Source organism: Pelophylax lessonae (assembly GCF_965119305.1).
Source record: "Pelophylax lessonae genome assembly, chromosome: 7".
Lineage (NCBI taxonomy): Eukaryota > Metazoa > Chordata > Amphibia > Anura > Ranidae > Pelophylax > Pelophylax lessonae.
This window is the reverse complement of record NC_138774.1, coordinates 173,229,305-173,241,907: the sequence shown is the minus strand read 5'-3', so window position 1 is coordinate 173,241,907 and position 12,603 is coordinate 173,229,305. Positions and strand designations below refer to the sequence as shown.

The 12,603-nt window shown below is 42.7% G+C and overlaps 1 protein-coding gene across 2 annotated transcripts in view; it reads left to right on the top strand.

Moving 5' to 3' along the window:
• The window catches only part of RLIM (ring finger protein, LIM domain interacting), a 51,492-nt gene that overhangs the window by 16,008 nt on the left and 22,881 nt on the right, over positions 1-12,603 (top strand). The window contains exon 2 of one of the 2 annotated variants that reach the window (XM_082264460.1): positions 5,144-5,338. In XM_082264460.1, the coding sequence (XP_082120586.1) occupies positions 5,170-5,338 (169 nt within the window). In that variant the 5' untranslated portion in view covers positions 5,144-5,169. Of the gene's footprint in view, positions 1-5,139; positions 5,339-12,603 lie in introns of both variants that reach the window. The other variant, XM_082264461.1, reaches the window with a different exon arrangement.

Below are 12,603 nucleotides of genomic sequence, written 5' to 3'. Positions count from 1 at the left end.
AGAATATACAGCCTCATGCTACATAACTAAGCTTCATTTCATGCTGAATAAACTAAACTATTAATGTAACTTAAACCGAAAACTATCTTTTAGATTCTTACTCCAAAAGCATTTTATTAAAATACATTTTGATAGGAATCCAATTTTTTTTTTCTTACCCTGCTCTTGATGCATAGTGAGGTGCCCCAACCTATTCCAGCCTCGAGGAGAGAAAGCAAAACAACAAAAAAAGTTAATGTTTGACTTAAGTTTATGCTGATATTTTCTGTAAGTTTTAAAATATTTTCCTCATGAAGTTCATATAAAGCCAAAACGTTTCTTAGTTTTGGATAGAGCAGCTATTCTCAGCTCTCAGGAGTCCTCCAGAGTGTTTCCCTTAGCTAGCCTAGTACACACTAATGTACACCTCGGGGGTTCCCCTGTCAGGGTACAATAGCACAGCAGGGCTGCTTTGTGCAACACCAGTGCATAAAACAGGTATGACTTTTTTTTTTTTTTTTAATTGAATGGGACACAACTGGCATGAAACGGGGTTTTAACCATTCCTTATGTTGGTCATACACGTACAGAATTTCGGCCGTTTGCAGACTGAACGATTATTCTTATTATTCAGTCGAAAGCGAATTGGCCACTGACTTGCAGAATAAACTTTTACATCGTTTGATAACATGCACAATATGAGTCAGAATATTGTATTCGTTTCAATTTTACCATACACATAACTTTCGTAGAAACGATAAGTTTTCGCTATGGATCCATCGACATTAGCCGGGCACACGATCGAAATCGTTGGTAAACTTGTGTTCACGAACGGCCCGATTTTTCGAACGATCTTTCCTAAAACTACCATTTTCGGCCAAAATTCTGTGCGTGTATGGTCAGCATTACACTATCCAAAATATTAAAAGTATTTTGGCTTTCGATATACTTTTTTGATAACTCTATTGTATTTAAAATGTTGGTTTACAACAGAGAAAGGAGGTGCACAGACAGTTTATGCCAAGTAAGAGGAAGATTAGCTTTCTGGTACAAGATGGGTTCTATATGGCACTCACATGACCAGGACTTGACAGATTTATGGGAGTGGAAGGAGTAATAGAAGGGATGGAAATATTTTTCTTGAACAAATGAACTTAACATGTAACTGATGCATAGCGTCCCCTGCGCACATGTAACTGATGCATAGCATCCCGCGTGCTCACACATATGTGTGTCGGAGACACTAAACATCAGTTGCATCTGATGCTTCGTGCTCCTTGCACGCACATGTACACGTAGTGTGTACATGGTGTCCCCTGTGCAGACTCGTGTAACTAGTTAACACATAGCACTGTTTACATTTATCCTCGTTACTATCTCCTTGACACATGCGTGAGATTTTACTGCTGCTTCCCAACATGAAAGTTGGGAGTCGCTAACCTCAAGAAAAATGGTGCCACCCAGCAATGTTGCAAGGCAGTTTTGCCATGCAGTTTTATCACACATATAAAGAGGGATTTTTTTTTTTTGGGGTAATAAACTAAATTAACCACTTCAAGACCAGACTTCCCCCCCTTTTTACCCAGGCCATATTTTAGCTCTCACACTCTGACAATTATAGTTATGCAACACTGTATCCAAACAAATTGTCTTTTGAGATGAAGCTTTTTTTCTGGTGGAATTTTAATTCTAACTGGGTTTATTTTTTTGCTACAGAAATGGAAAAAAGACCAAAAACTTGGAAACGTTTTTCTTAGTTTTTTTTTTTTTTCAATAAAATTTTGCAAGTAATCATCATAAATTTAGGCCAAACTGTATTTTCTACATTTCTTTGGTTAAAAAAAAAAAAATAACCCAAATCTGTGTATATTTAGCCTTTGTGTAGAGTCTACAAACTGGTGTATATTTACATTTGAAATTTTTACTGACCGCCTATCTTAATTCTTTAGTGGCTCAGTCCCGCCCCCTGCTCCATTCTCACTGGAGATTGGGTTCAGGTAAATATTTAAGGTGGGGGGGCAAAGACAGCTGTTAAATACCGGGGTTATGGCAGCAGCTAGCTGCCATAACCCTGGTATCTTTATTTTACAGCAGGTGGCCGGCTTTCCGATTTAAAAGTGGTCCCAGTGGCACTTTTATAGGTGACAAGAGAGGTGCCCCTCCTGCCGCTTTCCATTGTCTTCCGGGTTTACCGACAGCCCCGGCATATCGGTGGCTAGCCAAGAGGAGTGAGGGCAAGATGGCCCCCACTTGGCTCTGCCCTTGGAGAACCGGAGCAACGAGTTCTGAATTCAAAGCGATTTATTTCAAATTTAAGCTTTTTTACTAAAATTTTCCTCCTAAAATTGAGGTGCCTGCTATATGCCGGGCATGTTATACGCCAATACATACCGTAATTGTCACTACTTATGTCTAATTGGGCTTTTCCAATAAAAGTTTTTATGTGCAGCAGTCCCTTTTGACTTTTTCATATATATATATATATTATAGTGGGGGATCGAAAGTTTGGGCACCCCAGGTAGAAATTAATGTGCATAAAGAAGCCATGGAAAGATGGAAAAAAAAAATCAACAAAAGGCATCAAATTACAGATTAGACATTCTTATAATATGTCAACAAAAGTTAGATTTTATTTCCATCATTGACACTTTCAAAATTACAGAAAACAAAAAAATGGCGTCTGCAAAAGTTTGGGCACCCTGCAGACTTTATAGCATGCAATGCCCCCTTTGCAAGGCTGAGACCTGCCAGAGTGTCATGGATTGTTCTCAATCATCGTCTGGGAAGACCAGGTGATGTCAGTCTCAAAGGTTTTAAATGCCCAGACTCATCTGACCTTACCCCAACAATCAGCACCATGGGATCTTCTAAGCAGTTGTCTAGAACAGTGGTCCTCAACTCCTCAGGGCCCACTAACAGGCCAGATTTTAAGTATTGCCTTGGGGAGATGCAGACTAGAGTACTGCAATCACTGAGCAGCAAATGATATCACCTGGGATGTATTTCAGTTATCTTGCAAACCTGGCCTGTTAGTGGGCCCTGTAGGCCAGGGTTAAGGACCACTGGTCTAGAAAACTGAAACTGAAAATAGTTGACGCTCACAAAGCTGGAGAAGGCTATAAGAAGATAGCAAAGCGTTTTCAGATGTCAATATCCTCTGTTCGGAATGTAATTAAGAAATGGCAGTCATCCGGAACAGTGGAAGTTAAAGCAAGATCTGGAAGACCAAGAAAAATATCAGACAGAACAGCTCACAGGATTGTGAGAGAAACAATTCAAACCCCACGTTTGACTGCACAATCCCTCTAGAAAGACCTGGCAGACACTGGGGTTGTGGTACACTATTCCACTATAAAGAGATACTTGTACAAATATGGTCTTCATGGAAGAGTCATCAGAAGAAAACCTCTTCTACATCCTCACCACAAAAATCAGCGTTTGAACTTTGCAAATGAACATATAGACAAGCCTGATGCAATTTGGAAACAAGTTCTGTGGACCGATTGAGGTTAAAATTGAACTTTGTGGCCGGAGTAAGCTAAGGTACGTTTGGAGAAGAAGGGGCACAGAATTTAATATAAAGAACCTCTGTCCAACTGTTAAGCATGGGGGTGGATCAATCATGCTTTGGGGTTGTATTGCAGCCAGTGGCACAGGGAACATCTCATGAGTAGAAGTAAAAATGGATTCAATATAATTTCAGCAAATTTTGGATGGTAACTTGATGCCATCTGTGAAAAAGCTGAAGTTAAAGAGAGGATGGCTTCTACAAATGGATAATGATCCTAAACACACCTCGAAATCCACAGGGGATTACATCAAGAGGCGTAAACTGAAGGTTTTGCCATGGCCTTCACAATCTCCTGACTTCAACATAATTGAAAATCTATGGATAGACCTTAAAAGAGCAGTGCGTGACAGACAGCCCAGAAATCTCAAAGAACTGGAAGACTTTTGTAAGGAAGAATGGGCAAAGGTACCTCAAACAAGAATTGAAAGACTCTTGGCTGGCTACAAAAAGCGTTTACAAGCTGTGATACTTGCCAAAGGGGGCAGTACAAGATATTAACTCTGCAGGGTGCCCAAACTTTTGCAGACACCATTTTTTGTTTTCTGTAATTTTGAAAGTGTCAATGATGGAAATAAAATCTAACTTTTGTTGACATATAAGAATGTCTAATCTGTAATTTGATGCCTTTTGGAGATTTTTCCATCTTTCCTTGGCTTCTTTATGCACATTAATACACATTTTTACCTGGGGTGCCCAAACTTTCGATCCCCACTGTATAGCCTGTGGGACGGCCTGATTGCTAATGCTATGCACTAACTTACAGCTGAGTGCTGGTCACCCCAACTGATTGTGTGTGTGTGTGTGTGTATATATATATATATATATATATGATAGACCGATATATGGGGGGCCGATTTGCAATTTCTCCTATCGGTATCGGCCCCGGAACTGACTGATATTGCCGATATTTGTGATGTCATTCTGCCTTCTTAGGCCGCCTCCTTCGCCTTGGACAGCCTCGTCTGGAGTCAGGACTAGTCTCACTGGAGTGTATAACAGGCAGCCACCCACCCACGTGCCCTGTGGCAGGCAGCCAGCCGCCCACCACATGGTGCCAGCCACCCACCACTGGGTGCCATCAAGCCAGCCATTAGGCATTAAACAAAAATTAACATGTTCAGTACCAGATGTGTGTCAAAATTTGTCTTTATTTTTCAAAATTTTAACTGTACTAAATATCGGCCGATACCGATACGTTGTGAGCAAAATATCAGTATCGGCCCTGAAAAAATCATATCGGTCTATCCCTAATATAAATATATATGTGCGCGTGTCCTGTAAGAGCAGGGAGAGAGCTGCTGCAGATGGGCACAGCACTGGATCAAGTGAGGGCTTAAATACGCATTTAGGAAGGAGAGGGGGAGATTCAACTACTTTTTACCTTTATGTAGGGAATGCGTTAAGGTGAAAAAAAAGTTTTGCCTTTAGAACTTCTTTTGGCAATGAATTTGAGTATATTGTACTGTTTTAATTTGAACAAACGTTTGCATTTTTTTTACCTGACAGTTCATTGTGATTTGTTCTGCATGCTGATCATGTGTGTTTGGCAAATTTTCTGTACCTTCTTATTAACATAGTTTCTTTGTTAGACAGGTTCACCTATACATCCATTAGTCAACATGGAGAGTACCGATTCTACCGGGAAAGGAAATGCTGAACAGTCAGATTCTCAACGCCAGAGTCAGATGGACCGGTTGGACAGAGAGGAAGCTTTCTATCAGTTTGTAAATAATTTGAATGAAGAGGATTACCGGCTCATGAGAGATAATAATTTACTAGGAACTCCAGGTACATTATTTAAATGCAACTTTGAATGTAGTTTGTTAGTGGATTGAGAAACTATGGAAAAAGCTCCAGCACCATCTTCAGTTTTCTGTTTTAATATTTCTGAAAAAATTCCGATATTGAAAAATAAAAGCTGCTTCAGATTAGAGGACCTTTTGAACCTATGTATTGAAACTGGTACTGTTGTTGCTGGAGGCTTTTTGCTAGAGGTGAATCAAATGAAAATTTTGGTACAAAAACCAAAAGTGCAAAATGCACTTGGCTGAAAACTTAAAAAAATGAAAGTTTTCCAAAATATTTATATATAATTGTATTTATTTTTGACTTTTTAATTAATATGAATTTAAATGATTAATATCATGAATTTAACCGCTTGCCGACCGCCGTACGACTATTTACGTTGGCAGTCAGCCCCTCGCAGGCAAAGCGACGAAGGGCTATGTTGCTAGCCTGTGAGGCTCTAGGGAACGAGCGCGCTCCGCAGGAGGCGCGCTCCCGCGTGGTCACGGACCCCCCTCGCGATCGTCCGTTACACCGGAAGAAAGGCAGGCGGCTAATGTAAACAAAGCCGCCTGTCATTCTTCCCTGTGTAAGAATGGAGATCAGACGGTTCTACTATGTAGGACCGTGGATCTCTGTTCTTAACTAGTAGCCACAGCCAATCAGTTAGAAACACGCCCCTAGGACACACTTAACCCCTCCCTCTCCAATACAGTTAACTCCTTCATTGCCAGTGTCATTTTTACAGTAACAGTGCATATGTATAGCACTGATTACTGCAGTAATGTCACTGGTAACCCCAAAAGTGTAAAAAATGTCAGTCAAGAGTCCGATCTGTCCGCCGCAATGTCGCAGTCCCGAAAAAAAAATCGCAGATCGCCGCCATCACTCTTTAAAAACAAAAAATTACATAAATCTTTCCCTTTGTTAGTAAACGCGATAACTTTTGCGCAAACCAATCAAAATACGCTTTTTGTTTTTTGTTTTACCAAACATATGTAGCATAAAACAAATTGGGCGAAAATGTTAAAAAAAAAATTGATTTTTTTTACATTTTTTTTTTTGGGAATTTCATATAAAAAAAAATGTGAAAAATATTGTTGTTTTTGCAAAATTGACGGTTTTTTTGTTTATAGCACATGATCAAAAAATCGCACAGGTGATCAAATACCACCAAAAGAAAGCTCTGTTTGAGGGGAAAAAAAGGACGTCAAATTAGTTTAGGTACAGCGTAGCACGAACACGCAATTGTCCGTTAAAGTCACGCAGTGCCGAATCGCAAAATAGGCCCTGGTCAGGAAGGGGGTAAAATCTTCCGGGGCTTAAGTGGTTAAATGAATATGAATTTGTCAGCCATTATTGACACCTTTTAGCTCAAGAAAAGCGCAAGAAAAATGCATCATGAATGTCCTCACTAGGGCTGCAACTAACGATTATTTTCATAATCGATTAGTTGGCCGATTTTATTTTGATTAATCGGAGAGAAACCTCTAAAAAAAAAAAAAAAAGGTTGGTGTATAATTTAGTTAATAATCTTGAATATCTATATGCAGTGGTAAATATAGATATATAGATAGATATATACATATAGATAGATATAGATATATAGATAGATATTTAATCCACTCTGAGACAGATATAAGTATTATTACTAGGGATGCACCGAGATGAAAATTTTGGGCCGAAACCGAAAATGCAGGATGCCCTTGGCCGAAAACCGAAAATTACTTTTTCCCCCAAAAAATTTTAAAATAGATAGAACAGGGGCATACACCAAAAACAGGCAGCGACGTACACCGGTCGCTGCCACCCTGTCACAGTATATGTACTGTGACGGGTTGGCAAGAGGTTAATTTAATTACCAATGGTATTTGTATTATGCAGCATGAGGGGGTTAATGTATTGTCACTGCTGGTCACTCATCTATTAGTGACCGACCAGTGGCAGTTAATTAACCCCTTTGTGCTGCATTAGTGCAACCAGTGTCAGTGCAACCAGTGTTAATTAACACTGATACTGGTCGCAATAATGCAGCACAAAGGGGTTAATTACCGGCCACTGGTCGATCACTAATGCATCAGTAACCTGCAGTGACAATACATTAACCCCTCATGCTTCATAATACAAATATCATTGGTAAGCTGAAATGAGGTGCAACAAATGCAGCTTGCATAAACCAATTTGTGACACTAGCAGCGCTAAAAAATATTCACAATATGTCACAAATTGGTTTATGCAAGCTGCGTTTGTTGCACCTTATTTCAGTTTTCCCCTTGTATAGCAGCAGCTTTCACCTTCACGGTTTTTATTTCAATTGTTCTTATAGTGTATTTTAGCGCTGGGTGAGGTGAGTAAGTGATTTTACACGTATTAGTGTTTTGAACTCTAGCTCCTTCTTTGATCTACATCATTGGTAAGCTGCCTCAGCTCCCCCCCCCCCCCCCACTGCCTCAGCTCTCCCCCATCTCCCACCCCCCCCCCCCCACTGCCTCAGCTCTCCCCCCATCTCCCACCCCCCCCCCCACTGCCTCAGCTCTCCCCCATCTCCCACCCCCCCCCCCCCACCGCCTCAGCTCTCCCCCATCTCCCACTGCCTCAGCTCTCCCCCATTTCTCCCCTCCCCCCCCGGCTCAGCGTCCCTCCTCGGGTGTCCTACATTCAAAAATCCCACCTCTGGCCGGCGGCACCGCCTCCCGGTCATGTCACTACTGTGATCTGTGTTGAATGAAGTGACATACCAGGAGGGAGGGCGGAGCGAGCGGCCGCTATAGATATAACTATGTGATCCATCCCTGTCAGCTCAGCCGGACTATGTGTGAATGAGAACAGAACTGACCCTAACACCGGGCGATGGGGCGGGGCGAGTGGCCGCTATTAGCTGTAACTATGTGAGCACTTCACCTCCCTGTCAGCGGAGATACATGCCTGACAGTGAAGTGAAGCTCTCGCATAGTTACAGCTAATAGCGGCCGATCCATACGCCCCCCCCCCCACCCCCCCCGCCCGGTTTCAGGTCACTTCTCATTCACATATAGTCGCGCTGAGCTGACAGGGAAGGATCACATAGTTCTATCTATAGCGGCTGCTCGCCCCGCCCTCCCGCCTGGTATGTCCCTTCATGAACGCAAAGATCGTAGTAGGGACGTCATTGAGAGGTGGACAGCCGGCCAGAGGCGGGACTTTTAAAACCTGCGCTGCGCCCTCCTCCTTCCCCATGGCGGCCATTATTTTCGGCAATGTTAAACCATTATCGGCCGAAATGAGAGAGGCTCATTTTTCGGCCGATAATTTCAGTGGCCGAAATTTCGGTTCATCCCTAATTATTACAGGTCTAAATATGGTACATAGACTCCGAGATCAACATTTTTAAGATTTGAAAAGACCTAAAACACTGTTTTGCAAATTTTTAAGACCGGATTGTTATATAATAATCATGACACACTTCCTTGTAATAGGCAGGGTAGCTTGATACAGGCTCCCTGCGCCTACTGTCACTTATGCTGGTCATACACAAACAAATTTTTCTTTAGAAAATTTTTAAGAACATTCATCTGGTTTTCTAACCATTAGTGGGGTCCATTCTGTGTTCGTTGTCAACTACAGTGACAGGAAAATTTGAAGGAGCAGAATAGAAAACTTCTCGATCAAACAAATCTTCAAATGGTGTATTTGGTTTTTGCTCAGAAGTTATATTTATTTTAAAATTCAATTGTAAAAGAAAGTGGAATTTTCAAACACTCGTCCATTCAACGCATATACAAATAATTTTTGTACAAATATTCATATAAATATTCTTGTCCAAAACTCCAATACATATGTATAGGCAGCATAAGACATTTAGTAGCAGCAGCATGCTTTTTTTTTTTTTATCACCAGTCTTGATGAGGGTTGAAAAAAAATAGCCTTTATTTAGTACAAAAAACAGATAATCCCTACTATAATATAAATATTATTTCTACTGTGAAACAGTGAAAGTATTTGTAGCTTTTATCATGTGTATGTATGTTCTGACGTCGGGAAAAGCAGCTGTTAAACGTGCTTTCAGTAGCTTTTTCCATTGGCGTTATTGCACGTTTGGCCACGTTGCTTTTAGCAGCGTTTTTTCTGCCTCTATTCAAAATTAATGGTTCCCTATGGGAGCCTATTGATTTGAATGGAAGGCGCACCGCAAGTGCGCTGTGAGAATCTTGAGGGGGAACTCCACGCCAAAAATGGGGAAAAAAACTGCGTGGGGTGTCCCCCCCCCCCCGGTTCCAAACCAGGCCCTTTGGGTCTAGTATTGAATTTGAGGGTAGACCCACCGAAAAAAACGGTGTGGGGTCCCCCCAAAATCCATACCAGACCCTTATCCGAGCATGCAGCCCGGTAGGACAGGAAGGGGACCTGGACCATACCAGGCCACATGCCCTCAACATGGGGGGGGGGGGTTGGTGCTTTGGGGCACAGGGAGCTCGGCACCCCCCACCCCAAAGCACCTTGCTCCCATGTCGATGAGGACAAGGGCCTCATCCCCACAACCCTGGCCGGTGGTTGTGGGGGGTCTGCGGGCAGGGGGCTCATCGGAATCTGGAAGCCCCCTTTAACAAGGGGGCCCCCCAGATCCCGGACCCCCTCCCTATGGGTATGGGGTACACTGTACCCCTACCCATTCACCCCATAAAAGGCAGTGCATGTAAATAACGACAGGAGACGTTTTGGAAAGTTTATTAAAAAAAATCTTCATCCGGTCTTCTCCGCTCTGGTCTTCTCCCTCTCAGCTCTTCTGCTCTTTTGCTGTCCGCTCTTCTGCTCTTTTGCCCTCGGCTCATCTTCTTCCTTCGGTCCTCCTCAGACGATGTCTCCGGTGATTATGCTGGGCTCTGCAGCTTGTTATATAGCCATTGTGGGCGTGGTCGCCAGGTGACATCATCAGGAGACCTCGCCCCCTCATGTCACAGACGAAGTCATCTGTGACATGAGGGGGCGGGGTCTCCTGATGACGTCACCTGGGAGCCACGAACACAATGGCTATATAACAAGCTGCAGAGACCGGCATAATCACCGGAGACATCGTCTGAGGAGGACCGGAGGAAGAAGACGAGCCGAGGGCAGAAGAGCGGAGAGGGAGAAGACCGGATGAAGATTTTTTAATAAACTTTCCAAAACGTCTCCTGTCGTTTTCAAACACTGCCTTTTATGGGGTGAATGGGTAGGGGTACAGTGTACCCCATACCCATTCACATAGGGAGGGGGTTCGGGATCTGGGGGGCCCCCTTGTTAAAGGGGGCTTCCAGATTCCGATGAGCCCCCTGCCCGCAGACTCCCACAACCACCGGCCAGGGTTGTGGTTGTGGGGATGAGGCCCTTGTCCTAATCAACATGGGGGCAAGGTGCTTTGGGGTGGGGGGTGCAGAGCTCGTCCCCTCCCCCTTCCTGTCCTACTGGGCTGCATGCTCGGATAAGGGTCTGGTATGAATTTTGGAGAGGACCCCACGCTGTATTTTCGGAGTGGGTCTACCTTCAAATTCCATACTAGAACCGAAGGGCCTGGTTTGGAACCTGGGGGGGACCCCCATGCAGTTTTTTTTTTTTTTTTTTTTCTTTTTCCTATTTTTGGCGTGGAGTTCCCCCTCAAGATTCTCACAGCGCAAGTCGGATCATCCTGATCCGACTTGCGGTGCGCCTTACATTCAAATCAATAGGCTCCCATAGGGAACCATTGATTTTTGAATGGAAGAAAAAAAAACGTATAACGTGGCTGATCGTACTTCATCACGTTTGGTCGTGTTCTGTCCCGTTTTTGCGTTTGAAACGACGGGAAACACATGTTCGAACGCAAATAATTGCGTTCCAAAAAAACGTCCCTGAACTCAACTGCCTGCAAATGACTAAACGACCCTGTGTACATGGACAGATTAAGATCACATGTAGGTGGGTTCAGGGACTTCTGGAAAAAAACACCCAACTGCTCCTAAACGGCCATTTACAACGTCCCGTGTACATGGAGCCTTAGGTGTTTTGCCAGCAGTGGGTTTGAAGTTTTTATGAAGACTTTATCGGTTACATTTTGTTGGGCGATGGCTGTTTGAATTTGGTTTTATTCATAAATGGCAAATGCATATATTTGCCCTGCATTACAGTAAGTTTCCACCATTAACAAGAATGTTGGGTGGAAGGTTTGTATTTATAGACCTGCTGGTAGTGCTGGTGTCGCAGAGTCGCAGGATTGTGTGTGCATACCTACGTCAGTTGGACTCCAGTGGATCCCATTGCATGGGCAGGATTAAAAATGTCTCTTGTATTGAAAATTGTAGGCAAGGAAAGTGGAAGGGTATAAGTTGGTTTTGAAAGTGCATTTTCAGGCTGTTTTGTAAAATCAAGTTTGTAATTGTGAGTGGCTCTACAGAGACTGTCTGTACAAATGTCTCTACAGAGACTAAGGCCCCTTTCACACTTATGGGACGCGATTTTTGCGGCGCGATTTTGAAAGCAGTGGCTATGGCTCAAAACGCAATCAAATTGTGGCAAAGTAGTGCAGGAACTACTTTGAAGTCAGTGCGACTTCAAAACGCACTGATATGAATGGGGCTCATTGAAAATAATAGAAAACGACTTGTCATGCGATTTTGCGGTCCAAAATCGCGGGACAAGTCGCACTAGTGTGAAAGGGGCCTAAGCAATGCAGATTACACTTGTGCAATCACCATATAAACAAACAATCCCATAAACAAGTGATAAAGCCATCAAGTTATTTTATCACAGACAATGACATTCAGTAGACCTAATCAGGTTTCTTTTAATATTGCTTTATAGTGACACTTAATGGGGGTCAGACCTGAAACTATATGAAGGGGGGGGGGGGGGGATAACATTTTATAATAAAGTAGCACTAAAAGCTGAGACTTTTTTTTTTTTTTTTTCAAGGGTATAATAATTTTAAATATAATGCACAATACTGGTACTTTTACTTTAAATTAGGAATGCACCGAAATGAAAATTCTGGGCCAAAACCGAAAATGCAGGATGCCCTTGGCCGAAAACCGAAAATTACTTTTTTTCCCCAAATAATTTTAAAATAGAGGGGCTTACACCAAAAACAGGCAGCGACGTACACCTGTCACTGCTACCCTGTCACAGTATATGTACTGTGACGGGTTGGCAAGAGGTTAATTTAATTACCAATGATATTTGTATTATGCAGCATGAGGGGGTTAATGTATTGCCACTGCTGGTCACTGATGCATTAGTGACCGACCAGTGGCAGTTAATTAACCCCTTTGTGCTGCATT